General features: G+C 36.1%; 2 protein-coding genes across 3 annotated transcripts; one reads left to right on the top strand and one right to left on the bottom strand.

Moving 5' to 3' along the window:
- Nucleotides 1-665: 665 nt before the first annotated feature.
- zgc:171929 (uncharacterized protein LOC100124596 homolog) lies at nt 666-3018 on the bottom strand. The gene is made up of 4 exons (XM_060896232.1): nt 2791-3018; nt 1767-1999; nt 1075-1255; nt 666-987 (listed from the first exon to the last, which is right to left on the bottom strand). Exons 1-4 carry the CDS (start codon nt 2888-2890, stop codon nt 677-679), a joined length of 825 nt encoding a protein of 274 aa, XP_060752215.1. The 5' UTR covers nt 2891-3018; the 3' UTR covers nt 666-676.
- A 4206-nt stretch (nt 3019-7224) lies between these two features.
- vaspa (vasodilator stimulated phosphoprotein a) lies at nt 7225-18997 on the top strand. 2 transcript variants are annotated; one of them, XM_060896230.1, is made up of 13 exons: nt 7225-7377; nt 10780-10951; nt 12424-12589; nt 12749-12803; nt 13503-13812; nt 15092-15231; nt 15750-15795; nt 15918-15951; nt 16042-16078; nt 16265-16327; nt 17191-17260; nt 17354-17411; nt 17591-18997. In XM_060896230.1, the coding sequence occupies exons 1-13, from the start codon at nt 7373-7375 to the stop codon at nt 17626-17628; spliced, it is 1194 nt and encodes a 397-aa protein (XP_060752213.1). In that variant the 5' UTR covers nt 7225-7372; the 3' UTR covers nt 17629-18997. The 2 variants fall into 2 exon arrangements, with proteins under 2 accessions (XP_060752213.1, XP_060752214.1); XM_060896231.1 differs by lacking the exon at nt 16265-16327.
- The last annotated feature ends 679 nt before the right edge of the window (nt 18998-19676 follow it).

Genomic DNA, 19676 nt, shown 5'->3' with positions numbered 1-19676 from the left:
ATAAAACACAGACATTACCCGAATCATATATTCTATACACTGTCCACCTTTGCATATATACTATATGCCCAATAGTTTGTAACACCTGACCGTCACACCAATATGTGGTTCTAATGGAAACTAAAGTTAGAAGCACACAATTGTATATGATGCGTTTAGAAGCTGTAGAATTACAATTTCTGTTCACTGAAACTAAGAGGCCCAAACCTGTTCCATCTTAACAATGCCCCTCTGCTTAAAGCAAGCTCCATAAAGAAATGGTTTGCCAAAGTTGGCGCTGAAGGAACATGAATGTCTTGCACAGAACCCTGACCTCATGCCCACTGAACACCTTTTGGATGAACTGGAATGCTGAATGTGCCCCAGACCTCCTCCCCAATATCAGTATTGGCCCTCACTAATGCTCTTGTGGCTGAATGAGCACAAAACCCCACAGGTACTGTACACCTCAAATTCTAGGAGATAGCCTCCATAGAAAAGTGGAGGTTATTGTAATGGCAAGGAGAATTAAATCTTGCTTACAAATGCACATTTGTGTATTCTGGTCAGGAGTTCACAAATCTTTGGCCAAGCTGTGTATTTGAATAACATCATGCTAGTGGGCCTACATGAGGTTATATACCCGTGTGATCATGTATACAGCTTCAGCAGAGGCTCAGAAAAACTGTGTTGGGTTTCACATGTAAAATGCTGTGGTAGGGTACAGCATGAAGGGCGAGATGCGGGGCTGGGTGTGCGTCTCCTGCATGTGTTTGCGGTAGTATCTGCGCAGTGCAGGACTATCCGGATGCCTCTGACGCACGTGCATGAAGTACTCGTCGGGCCGACTGGAAGTGAAGCCACAGTCCTCACACACAAAGATCTTGGAGCGGCGCTGTCGGTACGCGTACTGCTGCCTCACGCCATGGATCTTCCGCAGATGGGACTCCAGCGAGCAGCGCTGAGTGAAGGCCTTCTCGCACAGCTCACACCTGTATGGCCTGATACCTGCACACAGGGTTGTGAGGGTAAGAAACGGAAGGCTTCTAGCAGGAACAGATCTCTACAAGAGGTTGGTGTGTAGAGTGTCGTCACCTGTATGTGTGCGCATGTGCCTCTTCAGGTCAAAGGTGTCGTTGAAGCCTTTGCCGCAGTACCTGCACGGGTGCCTCTTAATAAGGCTGTGGCACTTCAGGTGTCGCGTCAACATGCGCTGGAGTGGGAAAACTTTATGGCACACAGGACACTGGAAGTCTCCAGAGCTAGGCGTAGGAACCTGTGTACGATACAGGTGGAAAGCTGTTTCACGAGTTTCTTTTTCTTTTTTACAAAACATGTCTTCACTGAAACTTAAAACTTAAACTATCTCTCTTTTTTAACAAAGCGTAATATGACATACAATTTTGAAATTTGTGAAAAAGTTTAAATATGAAAAATGCATGCAAGAATTTTAGAAATGAACTAAGATTGGTATCTATTTAAAAAATGACCATTTTCACCTGTAGTGTCTTAATATGAAATAATACTATAATAGTTACAGCGTTAGTATGTATGTGTCCAGCTCGGAACAACTAACACTATGATGAATTAACACTATGCATATTTATATTACTTACAATTGTGTAATATACTAAAAATGTCTCTAAATATCATTTTCAACAAACATTAAACATTATTTTTTCTCTTATTTGCACACCTTCCAGTAGGAGGTCCCTGAATTAAATAGCAAATAAATTAATAGCAAATAGATTAAATGAAGTCTACCTGTATGGTGTGGATTAAGTTACCTTGGCTCTGGTGGCTGAGGCTGGGTCAGAAGGAGAAGCTGTCTGAAAGAGACTCTGAGGAGGCTGCTGAGAGTGGCAGTGTTCAGGACTCGCTGTTTCTGATTCATTACTGCTGGACGCGTATGCTGACTCTAGGTCAGTGCTGCTGGATGAGTTTATTGGCCCAGAAGGAACACTGTCTAATTCTGGCACTGACTGCAGACTGACAATGCCAGGTGCCTTTACTGTTACTTCTGGAACAATATGAATAAAAAACAAAACTGACATTTTGTCTAATTAAACTTATTTAATTTTAAAAGCATATATTAATTAAATGCTAACTGACTTTACCGAATCTAATAGAAAACGTATATAATTACACAAGTAATGAATGTAAGTCAGGACCTGGAGACAAGTGTTAAAAGATTTGAGGTACTTACTATGATAATAATGAATTAAATTTATACAGAAAATGGGATTTATCATTTTTATAAACAGAAAGACAAACTGCTTACTCGCAGCACATTGTGATATGTCGTGTTTTTTAATTCATGCTCATCAATACATGTTAAAAATGGTAGCATGTGGAAGAATGTTCTGAAACACTGTGATGTAGCATGGAATATGCAAAAAAATTCAGGGCATGCAATGTGGAAATAATAGAAACATTGATTTTAATTTTCAATTAATTACAGAATAATAGACTGTTTGTTTGTAAAGTTGAAATGTGTTAGAATCTTGAATCATTTTATTTATATTATTCTTTTTATATTTATATATATTTTAACTGAATATCTAATCAGTTATCTGATTCCCGTTTGAGCTGTCCGAGTCTCTTGTGGGATGGCAATCATCACAAGATAAACATATCAATACAATGTAAAAGTGTTTCACTTCTAAAGTTCTCTGATAATTAGGTTAATCATGATAACTGGGCCCAAATCACCCAAATTCAGTTCTGCTCACACGTTTCCTTAATTATCTTTAATTAACTTTAAATTAAAAAAACTTTAGGGATGGTGGTTCTCTAAAACTACTGCATTACCTTCACTGATGTTATTGATCCAGGATGAGTTTTCAGCATCTCCCCATGTCCATTCACCACACACATCCCGCTTCCTCCTCACCAAAAATGAACGTGGCATCCTTGATTTTTCCTTGAGCCTCCTTGGGTTCAATCTAACAGGTTATGTTGCTATAATTAAAATCTCTATTTATACGTTAACTCAGCTCAAACTCTAACTGGAACTGCATCTACTCCAGCACCTTAAACCTCCCAACCTCACCTGTACACAGACACTGTGATCACAGCTGATCTGCGCCTCTGCTTTCACTGTGATCCTCCTGCGTGTGTGTCTTCTAACCACCCCCCCACCCCCCACCCTATTCAGCGGTTAGAAAGCGCAAATCTCAGTGCTTATTTCCATACCTCTGGAGAGAGGCTACGGCAGCTGACACACCTGTGTGTGTGTGTGTGTGTGTGTACGTGTGTGTGTGTGTGTGTGTGTGTTAACTGCTGCCCTGATGATTTTGCATGCCAGGTAGTGAGAATCTGGTCTCTTCATTCAACTGGTCCTTCCATGCAAATGGCCCACTGGCTCTGGAGGCATGGAGGGCACGGCCTGCCTAACAGGAGCACGCACAGCTTGGACTGCTAGTAAAATTTGGCTTTTATTTTTCATTCCATATAATTGTCTGCTGGGTTTGAATCGCCTGGGCCCAGACAAAGGCTATTCAAATATCTCTTTTACTGTTTACTATCTGTTAACTACCCGGTTTAGAGAATTGAAAGAACGTCTCTCCCCAATTTACAGGTGGCTTTTTCTTTTGTTGCACATTAGAAAGAGTAAAAAATCATTCCCGCCATGACCGGGAGCATCATAAAACTTGAAAATGTTCACGTATTTAATGGATAAGTGAATTGTATACGTATTTGAATATGAATGAAATGGAATATGTTTACACACTATACAGTAGCTATATGTTATTTAGACATGAGCTCAGAGGGATGAGCGTTAGGCTTATTACACAGCCCTGACTGGCAAATATATCTGATTGCATCATTGTCGTGTAGACTGTATGCAAACTGTTTCTTTGCCTCTTGGATAGCAGAAGATGAAGACTGAAAGTAGTTGAGTTTTCATGAACCGATAGCCAATAATAAGTAATTATTAAAATGAACTCACTAGACCACAATTATACCTATTTCAAACGGGTAAAGTAGACTATTTTTTAATACATACTTTGACTAAGATATATATTGAGCCATTATTTTAAACACACTTTAACACATTTCATCACTTTTTATACTTCTTCAAATAAATTATGCCTTTTTGTATGTTAAAAGTATTATATCTTACTATTTCTAATTATTCTTCCATAAGTCACACTTGCTTTACCTGCTGGGGCCTACTATTATGTTTATTCATGGGTTATTAATTATTATTTAATTACATTACATGAGGGCATCTTAAATAAAACAGTCAGTCATTTATCAGGCATCGTTTAGGTTAAGCATAGCTACTATAACCTATAAACTATATGTTTCTGTGCAGTTACTTTCCCTAAATGAACTATCGTTTTCTCTGTGCCTGTGAACAGTGGACTGGTGGCCTCTGTCTGAAATGCCACTGTATATGGTACAGTACACTCACTGGCATCTAGAGACGCTCTCTAACTGTATGCAAATTCCCTCCTGACTTACTGCCCTCGCCCTCAGACAAACTAACACAGGCAGACTCATTATTTTTGCTATTGTATATAAAAGTAAAGTAATGATTCGAATCATATGTTGTTGGAGGGTAAGAAGGCAAAATATAAGCTCTTTCATTCAAAATGCATATGAGATGCTTCTATTGTTCTACCAAGTGTACTTTGCAGAGCAAACATAAACACTCTGTAGTGAACATAGCAGTTTTGCATAGTTATTTGAACAGTGACCAGTGAGGGAGGGTGCCGTGTTTGACTTTTAAATGTTCCTATTCCTAATGTGAACCACACCCACACAAGAAGAAAAGAACGTGGCATCTTTTTGTTCACTACTAAGCACCAGGCAGAGTGAAAAGAGCTGTCTGTCAGACAAAAACAGTGTTGGTTGAATAACATAGGACTGTTGCACACTAACTTGGACTGTTATTTTCAGAATACCAGGGGAAAAAGCTATAAAATTCATTGAAGCGCCGGTGTTTCTGTTTAGTGCTTAGTTACATTTTGGATTACATTAGTTTGAAGCTGAACAGTAGTCAGTTTTAAATATTTGTATTCACTCTATATGAAATGTTTCTTTACTATCATTACTTGAACTAACCATCAAGTTACTTGGATCCAAAAGCCTCTATTCTTCAGAAAGCTTAGAGACAGAAAGAAATAGTACTCTTAGTTTTTTTTTCCTAATCTGAATGTGTATATATCCTGTAATTAAAGAAATAAAAGACCATTCTACTGACAAAAGGTTGTACATGTAGACCTCACTTAAGCACCTTTTTGTGAAAAGAATAGTAGACTAAACATGCTGAACAAACATAGAGTTCACAAAATGAATGGACAATGATGAATAGGATACAATTATATTCTTCAATAAGCTATTAGACTATAACTATCAACTATTTTTATATATTTATTTACAGTGTCTTCACTATATTTTGTGTTATTATATACCCTTGTAAGATCCTGATATTTGGGTAATATTCCTTTCCTTAAAACTTCTTCCTATTGAAGCCACAGATCAATTTCCATAGTTCCATAGCGAGGTGATAACAAACAGTAATAATGAAGAGAAATTGCACAAGATAGATTGCCATTTAGCAGAGTACTAGTACAAAGTCAACAAAAGGCAGTTATCCTCTAACCAAAGTTTCAAGTGCACAGAGACGATGAGGCGTCAGAATAGTACAAGTGACCTGCAAATGGCACCTTATCTACATTGCAAATTGAATTTAAGGCACGAAAAAAATCCCAGTGCAAATGGCACAATGTGTATAAACGAGTGCGGGGATATGGTTTACAGTAATGATGACATTACAATGCAGTGAGCAAGTATACAAAGTGGAATGGAGGAAGTGCTGTGCAGTCTAATTAAGGTTGGTCCAAATGCAGAAGTAGCAGTGTGCACATCATGGTGCAAATGATGTCAAGAGCCTATTTATAATCAAAAGAATGTCTCATATAAGGCCACACTTATAAGTGTTTTGTTCAAACTCTATTCATAATACACAGGACCTAAAAATGGGCCATGAAATTGGCAATTTATACACATTATATTGCTTATAACAATTGCTGTTTTAGGCTAATATGTTGGTATTATTAATGCTTAAATTCACAAGTCAAACTATTTTGCAAATGTATTAGAGCTCATTTAAGGGTTTAGTGAACAAATAGGTTTTCATTTTTTTCTTTTGGGGGGGTTGGGGTCCATTTTACCACCTGTGTGACAATAAAGAGTCTTATGTTAGTGCAGTGTGAGCTCAGTGGTTAAGATATTGGAGTACTGAGCAGGAGGTTGTCAGTTTGAATCCCACGGCCACCAAGCTGCCACTCCTGTGCCCCGGAGCGAGGTCGTTAACAGTTGCTCAGCTGTATAAATGTAAGTTGCTCTGGATAAGGGTGTATAGGGTGTATGCTGTATAGGGCCTAGTCAAGCCATGCTAGAGGCTCAAAGGGAACATGGTACAGAATGGGGTGTGAGAAGTACTTTCAGGTAGGTGACTTTCATGTCAGCTTTCTTTTATGGTAGTAATTTTGGTAAAATTGCAGCTAGTGGGCTGTTTTGAAACTTTACAATTTGTTCACTTCAAAAACACAGCCCCAAGCACATGCCCAAGGATTAAGCAACATGATTGACAGGCAAATAAGCACCTATTTGCCCTGGCTGGTTGGGTGTTGTTCTACATTTTATTTATATCCCTGGGACACCACTGAGTTTTTTTAAAATCATATATATCCCGCCTTTGACTTTATTGCAGTATGAGAATAAAAGACACTAAACATTATGTTTCCTTCACTGTGGTTTCACCATCAATGGGGCAGGTTTTGTAACCTCTAGAACCTTGGAAGGGGCATGTGGTGTATACCTTTAATTTGCTTTTAGAGTAGAGCTTCAATGGTACACCAGTGATCCTTATTATTTACTGAACATGACTTATAACTGCAGGATACATACAAAAGGTCCAAATCCTTGACGGTTCCAGTTCAACGTTAGGTTTATGTTGTAATACCACAAACGGCCACAAGAAGGCAGAGACACTTATATTCCTTTAAACAATATAGAAATCAAATTTAATACATTTTGCATGTGTCGTTTTTTAAGCTTTGTGGTTTTTGTCCTTTTTGAACTATAGTACCAAACTATTTGGAGTTGAGTACTAGGCTTTTTTTTGCTATAAAACCAGCCTCATTTAAAGAAATTGCTGACGAAACCACGTGTATAAAGAATGAACGTTATTTCATGTCACTGCGGATGAAGCGTAAAGCTGATCTCAGATCAGATTCGTTATTCAAAACAGGAAATTGTGGCTTGTTCTGAACAGCCGTCGGAGAAGCGGATGCCTCTGAACGGTTTTTCTCTGATGCCTTTTATATAAATGTGGCTTGTTATTTTGTAACGAGAGTGACAAGATCATCTCGTAAAAATGAGGTAAGTCCAACATAACTTTGTCATGCACTACGTTTTGTGATATATGTTTTATGTTCATGTGACTTTAGACTTTACAGCGCGTGCTGCGTTCAGTGGCATCGGTACATTTGAGTTCCTGGGTGTAAAAATGATATTTTTCTTACAAAACAGAAGGTTTTTTGTTGTATGAGACAGTTTTATATATATATATATATATATATATATATATATATATATATATATATATATATATATATATATATATATCATGAGACAGTGTTTCCTTTTTATTGTATATACACTACTACATTCAACTTTAAAGGGGAGAATCATCACTTATTGCTCACACTGCGTCTCAGTTATGTTGGACTGAATTCGGTTTAGTTTTATTTAAATTTAGTTTTATTTTTATTGTCACAAAACTGGTTTAGAGAAACCCTCATGAACAAGTCAGAACCCATAGCAGTGATTTAAAAAAAGACTTGACATGAGGAAGAAAACTTGAGGGGAAATAGACTCAAAAGGAAACCTGTTCTTTTTCTTGGTGATTACTGGAATTACAAATCATTACTGTTTCCCAACTGAATACTGTAAAGTCTAACAGTATTAAATGGGTTGAAACTGGGAATGAGTCCTGAGATGAACACAGGACAATTGTTATGCTAGCAGCTACAGATCTTAGGTACAAATCTGTATGATCCGTAGAAGATTATGCACTAAAGAAAGATTAAGGCCCGTCTAGAACAGCAGAAGGTAAATTACAAGTGCAGAAAGCTTCAAACTGAATTAGAGAATCAGGATGAATTAGGTGGGGGGAAAAAAGCAAATGTGATAGCATTGAGTGAAGATCAGGCAGTACATGTAGAACTCGGAGACAGAACAGATGTGTGCTCTTCACCCTTCAGTGGTGTACAATGTAACTGATCTGGATTCACTTTTTCCATACCTAGAGCAAATGACTCACTTCAGCAGATTTTCTAATCTGGCAACATCGTGCAAACCACATAGGGTTTGTTTATGGGATCATGTGCCTGATTTTAGGATGTTGGATCGATTTTAACAGTTTGTCCAACACACACTTAGGAAACTGAAACAGCTATGGGATCTCAATTACATTAAACCTAACCATTTCCACCATAGTTTTGAGGAAGTGAATACACATCCCCTGTGGTTAAAAAGCAAATGTCAGGTGTTAATGAATTTCTCACATTTTTTTTGTTTTTTTTATTATTGTGGTTTCTTATATAACATAGAACCTCCGACATGTATGGATACACCTACATAGACATACATACACAGGACTGAAATGAATTAAATGTGTGGACATACATTTTAAAAGTGAATGTAAATTCTCCTGCCCCTAAAACTCTCCTTTGATTGGTGTGTATGTAAATTTTGGAAACAGTTAAAACAATAGCCGTGTCTTCTATATTTACAAAGGTGGCTGTTGATCTTAAAGCTGAAGTAACAGAACCAAATAAGGATTAGTGAAAGCATAAAGAATAAATCAGAATCAGAACCAGGACTGACAAGAATGTAAATACCATTTGACATTAAATATCTATTAAACTATTACAATTCAAGCTAAACTATTGATTTTGAAATATGTTAGATGTTATATTTGTGGCTTATATAAGGTCCAAATCTCTTAGAAATATCTTTGGGTTCTTTTTTTTTATATAATATAATATAATGTAGTTTAAATTTTTAATATAGTGATCTGTAAATAAGAGACTATGCAATAGTGCAATTATAATGAAGTAACTTACACCATTATATAGGTTTAATCGATTGTAATGATTTCTGTCACGTTATATTTCACTGCAAGAGTGTGTACATGTATAAATAACAGATCTAGAAAAATTCACAACTCAAAAGTTTAGCCTCAGTGCAAGTCCGGCCTTGTAAGGTTGTGAAGAATCGATTTCATTTCAGATACGACACACTCAGGCTACTAAAATAGACTGCAAGAACTGATAAAACATCAAGACACCACATAACCGTCTTGTGTGAGAATGAAAATGTTAATAGTAATGCAAGTACATTGTAAGCTCTTTGTAAGTAATTGGAAAGCAAATTAACAAATTTTCATCATATCACAGATGAGAAATTACAGATAAAAAGACACTATGTTCATTGCTTCTGAATGTGTCGACAATCGTAGTTGTTACATGAAAGTAACAGCAACTACATAAAGCGGCCTATATTATAGAGTGTTCATTGTATTAATGTGATCTGATAACCCTGTTTGTAATGCTACTTATTTGATTACTATTTTAATTGTTACAGTTGTAACTGCTTTTGCAACACAGCTATATAAAGATTGACAAAATATACAATAAAATACCAATACACTAAACAATCATGTTACAACTATGTTAATCATACCTTACAACTATATATAACTATATACGCCTTATATAGATGTGTGTGATGTTTTTATAGTAGTATCTGACCATAAAACAAAACAAAAAAGATAATATATTAAAATAAATGGTCAAAAAATATTTTCTGTTAGTAAAGTCAAGGAAATGGTTAGATGTAGGTAAAGCCTAAATGTAACTAGGTTCTTCAATAATCATGTAAATGTAAATAGAGTAAGGCCAAAGACAGAGTGAGAGAGAGAGATAGTGTGTGTGTGAGAGCGTGTGTGTGTCTGTCTGTCTGTGTGTGTGTGTGTGCTTGCACGTAAATCAATCTGTAGTTATTGTCTGCAGTAAACCACAATTTCCTATTCTGCTGTCTGATGGAAACCATTATAAAATAAACCAATAAAATCATTTTAATGTAGTTTATTCCGGTGGTGGCAAAAGAGGAAGTCTTTTGCATTGTAGAACACTAAAGGAAGGCTTCAATCTTTCTGCATTTTTTTACTGCTCATATCACTCGATGTCTCACTGTCATGCACTACTCTCACCTCTCTTTCTAAAACAACACTTCCTATTAATTAACATCTCAGATCCTCTTTTAGCTTTGCTATGTCTAGTTGGCCAATGTGGTTAGCGACTAGAGCTCGCTAGTGCTTTATAGGAAACTGCACTTATTGAAGATCGTGTGTGAAAGAATGCTTGCTCAAGTTTTAACTTTAGTCCTTATTTAGCCAGTGTTTTTTCTTCAGAAGCGGACTGTCATGTTAGGGGAAGTCAGAAGGTGCAATATTATAGATGAGACAATTGCAGAGGAAGAGGGGAGCATGATTCTACTTCCTCCTATGTTTTTTACATGTTTTTAAGAGTACAATTCTAATGATTATAGCCTATGAGTCATTGTCCTTATCCAGGCCAACATAGATCACCAGTTGCTAATTTTAGTGATAAACATTTTTTCAAAATGTATTTTTCGTTATTAACCTTTCTGCCTACATTCGAAATAAGAGAACATTTGGTTCATAATTTCTCCACAATGTCTCCACTCTGTGCTTAGTGAGGTGAGCTTGTGCCATGCACGAGCTACTGTCATGCTGTATGATGATGCTGGAAAGCGCTGGATTCCTGCTGGCACTGGAGGTCAGTCTGTGAGCAGAGTGCACATCTACCAAAACCCTGTTAACAACGCCTACAGAGTGGTGGGCCGAAAACTGCAAGCTGACCAGCAGGTAATAATTGTGCCACAGCAATACACTGTGTCAGAACATCAGGTTCAGTTATTATATAGTTATATACACACATATATATGTGTGTGCATCTGTGTGTATGTATATACAAACAGATGAACAAACATATCATATGCTTATCATATTAGTAATAGTAATATTCTATAATAATAAACAATAAATATAACATAACATTATAACATTAATTACATCAAGATACACTTGTGTGTGTCCACAGTACAATATACTGTCCCACTCCAAGTAATGGAGGATTATTGTTTTATATGAAGTGATTGTAGTGTAAATTTAAACCTATTTGCAGTTTTTAATTTATATATCATAATGTCTAAAAATAATACAGTATGTCTAAAAATAATAAATAATGTTTGTATTATATTTTACATTGTTAAATAGGGTGGGTAAGATCAAATTGGGGGCCTGGTGTATACAGAGTGTAAGTGTAAAAATGTAGATCTTTTCCTTCTTTGTATTATCTGCCCTCTGTGAGATTCTGATTATAGTGCTTCTGAGAAACAGAATAAGGTATCACCTCCTCTTTTCAGTGGTCAGCAATAGAAGTTTATTAGGCATGTATGAACAGCTTAAAAGCAATGTAAGTACTAATTTTACAAGCCTATTTTTAAGGTTTTTTTTTTCAGTTATTCTGTGCTGTGGAGGAACAGCACAGGGATATGTATGTGTGACATATAGTAGTGTAGGGTGTAGTTTTGCCCTCAACTTTTGGTTTTATTTTTGTCAGTCTCAGTTTGCTGTCTACATGTGACTTCCTGTGTCTGAGTGAAAGTACTGTGAATCTCTCTGCCAACAAAAACAGATTTAATCAGTTAATTTTCACAATTAGATAGATAATCACAATTAGAACAATACACAGATAATTATGAGCAGATAATGATGCCTAATGTACGTTTCAATGTCATCTACAGTGTTAGCACATAAAAATACTAGTTTCACTAGTTCTAAGGATTCATGTGCCTCCTTTTTTGTTTTTTAAGACATTTCTAAACATCCTGAACCCCAGTTAAATCGGTGAATGACCTGGAGTACCTTATTCTTCTGAAGAAGTTCTGTTTTCTGCACTAATTGATTCTAACTATTCTAAATATAGTAAACATCTGCTTTCTAATTTGAACTTCTCATATAAGCACAAAGCACAGAACATCATCCACACACCATCACTGTATAATGGTAGTACCTCTACATGGGTTTTTCTAAATGGGTACACAACTTCTAGGTTGTGATAAAACTACATATCCAGTAAGACCTTACATGCAGTACAGATATGATTTGCATTAAAGATCAAGAAACTATAGGCCAATGGTAAATGTATTTTCACTCCTAAATTCAGGTAAGCTGCACATATAGGAGTCCAATTTGCTGCATATGTGTGTGAACAGAACAAGTAATATAAGAATTTTAAGTATGCTAATGTTTGTTTTGCTATATTTCCTTTTCAGGTTGTCATTAATTGCCCACTTATGAGAGGTATAAAATACAATCAGGCCACTCCAAATTTCCACCAGTGGCGAGATGCACGCCAGGTCTGGGGCCTAAATTTCAGCGGGAAAGATGAAGCTACTCTGTTTGCAAACACCATGATGCAGGCTTTAGATGTGCTCAATGGTAAGACAAATTCCAAAAATACTATTACCTCAGTAAATAAAGTACATTTAACCTAAAGCTACTATGTTTCTATTGACTAGGTCTGTTGGTTAGGCACGGTACTTTCCTGTGTTTAGCATTACATTAGTGCATTAAGAGAATGCTTGTTTCATACTGTAGGTGCAGCTCCACCCCGGCCTCCCTCAAATGGACCGAGTGTTGAAGAACAGCATAGGTACTCACTCATCAGTGCAGTGCACACAGCGACCTTGACGCAACTCAACCATCACCACACACAGTGAATCAGCACAGGGTCTCTGGATAAACATACATCAGCTGTTTACTTAGTTAGCTGGAACACATACTGCATTTAATATCTGCATGGAATTACCTAATTCTAACTCTTTATATAAAATATCATATATATATATATAAAAAAAGAAAAAAAAAAGAAACTCTGATGTTTATTGTTGTTCATGTTGTTGAGATCCAATTAAGTACTTTTCTTTTATAGCGTTTGGCCAAATCAAAACAGGAATAATATTCACTATATATATATTTTCATCACAAAACAAAAGATCCTTTTGGCAATGTACATTGTGCATGTCCTGCCATATAGACATTTCTGTTAAGTGTTTGTTAAAAACTTTCAACTACTAATATGGATTATCAGTTTTAGGTTGAACTTTTTTCCAATAAATTCAAGATTGCAATTTGAAAAATAAAACATGCAGCAAATAACATGAATTTCTTAATCACCTTTTCCTCTGTCAAACAATACAAGAGTAATTTAAATGTAATTCAGGAAATGTTTATGGACTTATTTTACCAAAATAGGACATGGATTTTGCCTTTAAATTCCCTAAATATTATGAACATTTGAATAGTCTCTACTCAGTCATGCCTCAACACAGCCTTTGCATGTTCTCAATAGACTTCAAGAGCAGCAGGAAAGAGAAAGACAGGAACAGGAACGGCTAGAGAGGCAGAGACAGGCTGCTCCACCAGCTGCAGCTCCTGCCCCTCCTCCAGTTCCAGCTGCAGCTCCTCCCCCTGGAGTTCCACCTCCACCTGGTCCTCCACCACCTCCTGGGCCTCCCCCAGCTCCTCCACCACCACCGTCTGGTGGGGCTCCACCTGCACCACCACCACCACCTTCAGGGGGAGGAGGAGGTGGTGGTATTGGTGGAGATGGAGGATTAGCATCAGCCCTCGCTGGGGCCAAACTCAGAAAAGTATCCAAGGTAAGTAAGCAAATACATAATACTCAATAAAGTTGCAGGTTTTGCTTCTAGGTAGTATATGCTTACAGTCTACTGAATCAGCAAGCATCATACCATGTGGATGCATGAGGTATTTTTGTCACTATTTTTAAGGTTTTGCATATGAATTTGGCGATTTTTGTTCCTCAATACCCATGGCATATGTTAAAAAGCTGCTACAAAAGCAAGCACTATGTCCCACAATCAAAGAAATCATTTAAGGTTTATTCACACATCAAGGCAACAATGATTGTGTTTTTGACATTAACTGACTAATCTAAGGGAAAGAATCTGAAAAACTGTCCAGAGAAGTGGTGCACCCAGAACTGGATCTTGCACCGCGACAATGCACCTGCACACACTGCATTGTCAACAAAGGAGTTTTTAACCAGAAACAATGTGGTTATCACTTCATATATGCACTGCATATGAAAAGATTCAGCATCAGAATTAAAACACATATCATTATGACATATATCACAGTGGAGGTCAAAATTAGAGAACAATTTATAAATACTTGATTTTTTTTTTTGCTCAAAATTTGTTATATAATAGTATGTTTTACAAAATAACCAAGGCATTTCAACAAATTCTTTCATGTACTGGAAACCACAGTCGTCGAAATTAGAGAACAGTAACCATTGTAACATGAAAGATTACAAATAAAATATTTGAGGGTTACAGCTGTCAAAGATCAACAGGAAGAGCACGCCCTTGCTTCAGCACATCTGCGGCCAATGGACATCACTAATATCCGACACTGTGTTCACTGCGATTACTGCGTGTGATCTTGGTCCACTCTATAATAAAGATTAACAATATTTAAGGAAAAAGCAAATGTTAATAAATTGTTCTCTAATTTTGATTCGTTTATTTTTTTAAAGTCATGCAGATAAAGGTCAAGACCTTCAGTTAATGTTACCGTGGTGTACCTGCGAATTGGAACCAGTTTGTCGTCTTTTTTTTCCCAAACCATTATGTGTAAATTCTAGAGACTGTTTCAGACTTTTCTGAAATAAGGTGATTCAGGTATTTCTATTAAAGTGGCTGAGGAGTGTATATACTGTATCCTGATCTTAGTAGAAAATGTCCAGGGCTAAAGAATGTCATAGATTATATAGCTTGCAACAGGGCTAATATAAGAGAGATGAATGCATAGCAATAAAGGTATGGAGAGTGGTAAAATAATGTTAACTTGGCAGTAATAAGATTCAATATGTTGTAAATGGAGCTAATGGACACTTCTCCCCTGGGCATGTAGGATGAGAGTGGATCTGCTGCTCCAGCACCGAAAGAGAGCAGCCAGAGCTCTGGGGGAGGAGGAGGAGGAGGTGGAGGAGGAGGAGGAGGAGGAGGAGGAGGAGGGTTGATGGGTGAGATGAGTAAACTTCTCGCAAAAAGGTTTGTACAACCTAAACTCATTATTAATAGGTCCATATTTAGAATATAATAGCCTCTATTTTTAAAATAATACTGTAAGCTTATATCCTATATAGGGTTTGGCTAGAAAGATCTTAAGGAAGTGTGCTTGGGAATGTTACACTGAAACCCAATCAGTACACAAGCAGATCACCAGCAGTGTTTTTTTTTTAAAGATTATATACAATTAGCTTTTACTTTTGGATGTCAGTCAGTATAATAGTGGTTATACGTCATCAGCTGGACAGCACTGGTTACATCAAATTTGTTTTCTAACCTGTCTGTAAGTTTTAGACTTACAGTGTGTATATTCTTTGTTATTTGGAGTCTCAAGGACATAAAATAGCCTAAAATAGACATGCAAGCTTTTTTAATTTTTAAAGCCTAGTCCAGAACCCTTAGTTAAAAAAAAAGAGAGGAGAGAAATGGGTCTACACTACAATTGTAATATGAAAAATGTTTGTGCCCTGCTAAGATATTTCTGTATTCTTCCTTTATAGGCGCAAGGCTACAGATAGCCCAGTGGTGAAAAAAGAAGATAACAATGTAATTTTCCTATAAATAACCCAGAATGGTTTCAGTACACAGTCCATGTGAATAGAGATAAGTTCAGTTATACTGTATACAGTGCTGTAGGGAAATTAATTCTTTTTTCTTCTTGCTTACAGGACAATTCAGCTTCCTCAGACACCAAATCAGAAGGTCAGAGTATTAACAAGACTTAAAATCTTAATATGTTCTACGATCCCAATTCCCTTTCTAATAATGTTTGTAATCTCTCATTTCCCCCAGTTTGCAAGCCTTGGGAGAAGTCTAGTACTCTTCCACGGTAAAGTTGTCACATTCATCTTATTCCACCCCGTTTCACAACTTAAAGTGTATTGAGTAAAGAGAAACACTTACAGTTAGAGAACGTAGATACAAGAGCAGATAAAGAAAAAAACACAGATCATTACAGTTAAAATAAAATATTTCTGTGTAAACTGAATTAAATAGTTCTATTTATTTCATACAGAAGTAATTCTGGCCCTAAGGGTCTTGATAAAAGCCCTGCTCCAGCTTCAGCTACATTAAACAGGTACAGCTACTCTACAGATACAGCTGCAGTCTTTCTCTCTCTCTCTCTCTCTCTCTCTCTCTCTCTCTCTCTCTCTCTCTCTCTCTTCTCTCTCTCTCACCCCCTCTCTCTTTTTCTTTGTGTGTGCAGAAGGGGTGGTGCATTTTCTTCAACAAGCTAAATGCTTATAATCATTTCATTTCTATGCTTCAGTATAACTTGATCTTGTCTCTGTGTCTTAAAAACTTTCAAGGGTTGTTTGTGCTTTGAGTTGTGCTTTGTTTGTGCTTTGAGTCTGGCTAAATTTGATAACAAAGTTAAATGTAAGGACTAGTAGACAAAGCAAATGAGTCATTCTAACCACTCATTGTTTTATGTTATTGTCTGTGCATACCTTTGTCATGTCTGTTATCTCATATATTGATTACTTTGCATAAAACAGGAAGTCTCTGGAATATAGTTTTGTCTCTGCAGCTAAATCGTTCTGTAAAAGGAATATTACAACCTAATCCAATTTATTAACCACATCTGTAGAGTATGGCTGACTGGACAAATTGGACAATTTTACATTTGCCTGTATTGAGTAAAGCATGGAAACCTATATACAATAAACTCATAACAAAAGATTCATCTGGGGACGTAAACAACTTTTTACTCTTTTCTCAGCACAGGACAATATGTCAAAATTCTTCTTTGTACACTAGAAATAGGAAAAGTTAAAAAAAAAAAAAAAAAAAAAAGTGATAATGACCCTAACTCTTTGGAGCGATCGCAGATTCTGCAATGATTATACAAGCCACATTTTGGTATGGCTGTGAACTACAGTAAATATCCAGCATATGCACAGAGTGATTCATCTGACATCATTTTATTTCTCTCACCAGGCAAAGGCCAGGTAGTAATGTGAGTGACACATCTGCCAAAGAGAGCATGGATATGGAGAAATTAAAGCAGGTCAGATAATATATCATTGCTAACGTCTGGATTAATTATAGATGAGGCCCGATGATACCTTATTTTTCATTTGCTGATTTTTCCTTGTTACAGGAAATCCTGGAGGAGGTGCGCAAGGAACTGCAGAAAGTGAAGGATGAAATTATTGGAGGTCTGTCCTTTAACTCAGAATTTCTTCTTCTGTAAAGCATATTACATACTATCTTTATTCACTTTAAAGTCCTCAGAACTGGTTGGACATTTACACATATATAAATACATTAATTTGCCTTATCTTCTCTGAATAATGAAGGTTCATTGCTTTGACCACTGCTTTTCTTTTACCCACAGCATTTATAGAAGAGTTGCAGAAGAGAGGCGCCCCCTAGCGTTTCAGAGATTACACAGCGTCTGCTTTGCAATGCAATAAAAATTCCAGTGTTGCACATACACCTATTTATGCAAATTCTTACAAAAAAGGCTTTTCTTTTATTTTCTGCTACCTAGACTGAACCATACCGATGCATCATATTTACATATGGATGACAAATGAAAAAAAAAACATCCTCTTGTGTCTCAATAAGATGTAGTTTTGGTGCACCACAGCACAGATCAGTTCTCTGGAAATGCACCAAAGGATAAACGAAATTCTTCAAGTGGACTTAAACCGCTTCTTAAACAATAACAGAGATTGTTTTTATCTTTAATTTGTCACCTTTCTACAAATGTCTCTATTATTCTATATGACCTTTTCCTATTTTTACAACTGTCTATTTTTCTGAGGTTTTCATATACATCTCCATATATGATTATCATCAAAGAGGTAAATTATTCCTGTAATACATCATAAATCCAGTGGATCCATCGTACCTTTTCAAGGAAGTGTTAATAAGCAGCATAACTGAAATGACAAGCAAAAGTTTACTCAGCATTCTTGATTATTACATTACGTTATTGCGTTATTTTATTCAGTTGTTATGATAACTAAAATAATAATAACAAAAATTATTGTAATGCAAAATTTATAGTTAACTTTTATCCAATTAGTGTTATATACAATATGTGTGTAATGAAGTACTTTTGCTATTTTAATGGTGGGTGAATGCCATCTTGCTGATTTTTTATTTTTTATTTTTTTTTGCCTCAGGGATTAAAAGATTCTATAATATATGTGTATATTTACACATTTTATTTTCATTTAGAAAATTATTTGTTGCTCATGCTACTGCTGTTTGCATTTTGTGGTTTTATATGCCTTAGTGTTTTTAAGTTTTCCCTTGTACTGTGATTAGTGTTTTAAAAGTGGCTTGAATTCAAACTTTAGTAATATTATTGTTCAGTGGTACTGTTCAACAGCTTATTATTTCAGGGGTTTTTAAATACAATCACAATTTATACTAATTTGGGTTTCTTTTTTCCTCTGTATTTTCACCCCAGTTCTAACAGCATATAACATCTCACACCCAGTTAGCTGTTTATTATGCATTATATTAACCTACAATTTAGGTGCACTATACACAATACAGGTGCAATATTCTCTAGTTCATCTTTCGTTAGGCACATTAGGTTAGGATACAAATTATGCATTTCTGTCTGCCATGTATTCAGTATTAGTATTTGATGTTAGAGTTTTTTTTTTGCCACTATTCTGATTGAAATGAGTCTAGTAGGAAATTTATCTCAAGATCAACAGACTTGAGTTTTTGTATGCGCAATTCACTCTTGCCTTATCCTAATAAACAGTGTGTTTTATCATTACTTGCACCTGTTATGTGAGTTTGATTATACACCTCAGCTTGTAGCTGTGTCAAGTTCCTGATTTACAGTTACTCAAGTGTCAAACCTTTTCTTCTGAGGTTCTGAAGGTTGGTTTTTCAAAAGCAGTAAATCTACAGCACACCTAAGGACAGGCAGTAAAAAACAAAAAAGGTGAGGGATGATTGATCATAACTAGACATTCTTCAAAGCACAAACATTGTAGAGTAACAAAATCATGACAGAATCACAATTCAGTTACCAGTTAACCCAAAAATAAAAACTTTTTAAAAATACATACTGTCCTTAAGTTGGTCACAGTGATTTTGCATATTGTTTGTTTATTTATTTATTTATTTATAGAATTTTCTACACCACTTTTGCCTGTCCTGCATGCTCCCCCCAAAAACACTGCATTATATTGCATTTTGCATGGTCATATGTATCATGGTATTCCAAAAGCCTTTTAAAGATTAAATAACATGCTACCAAAAAAACTAATAGAAAACTTTTTTAATTACAATTTATAATTGCAATTTATTATTGATAATTAATTAATTATCAATAATTAAAACTGTGGAGATGATAGTGGACTTTAGGAAAGACCTCTCAACACTACACCCCCTCACAATATCCAACAGCCCGGTGTCATCTTTGGAGGCCTTCAAGTTTCTGGGCACTA

The sequence above is a fragment of the Tachysurus vachellii genome, chromosome 20 (assembly GCF_030014155.1).
Source record: "Tachysurus vachellii isolate PV-2020 chromosome 20, HZAU_Pvac_v1, whole genome shotgun sequence".
Taxonomy (NCBI): Eukaryota; Metazoa; Chordata; class Actinopteri; order Siluriformes; family Bagridae; genus Tachysurus; species Tachysurus vachellii.
Note: the sequence above shows the minus strand (reverse complement) of the source record. Positions and strands in the feature narration are given on the sequence as shown.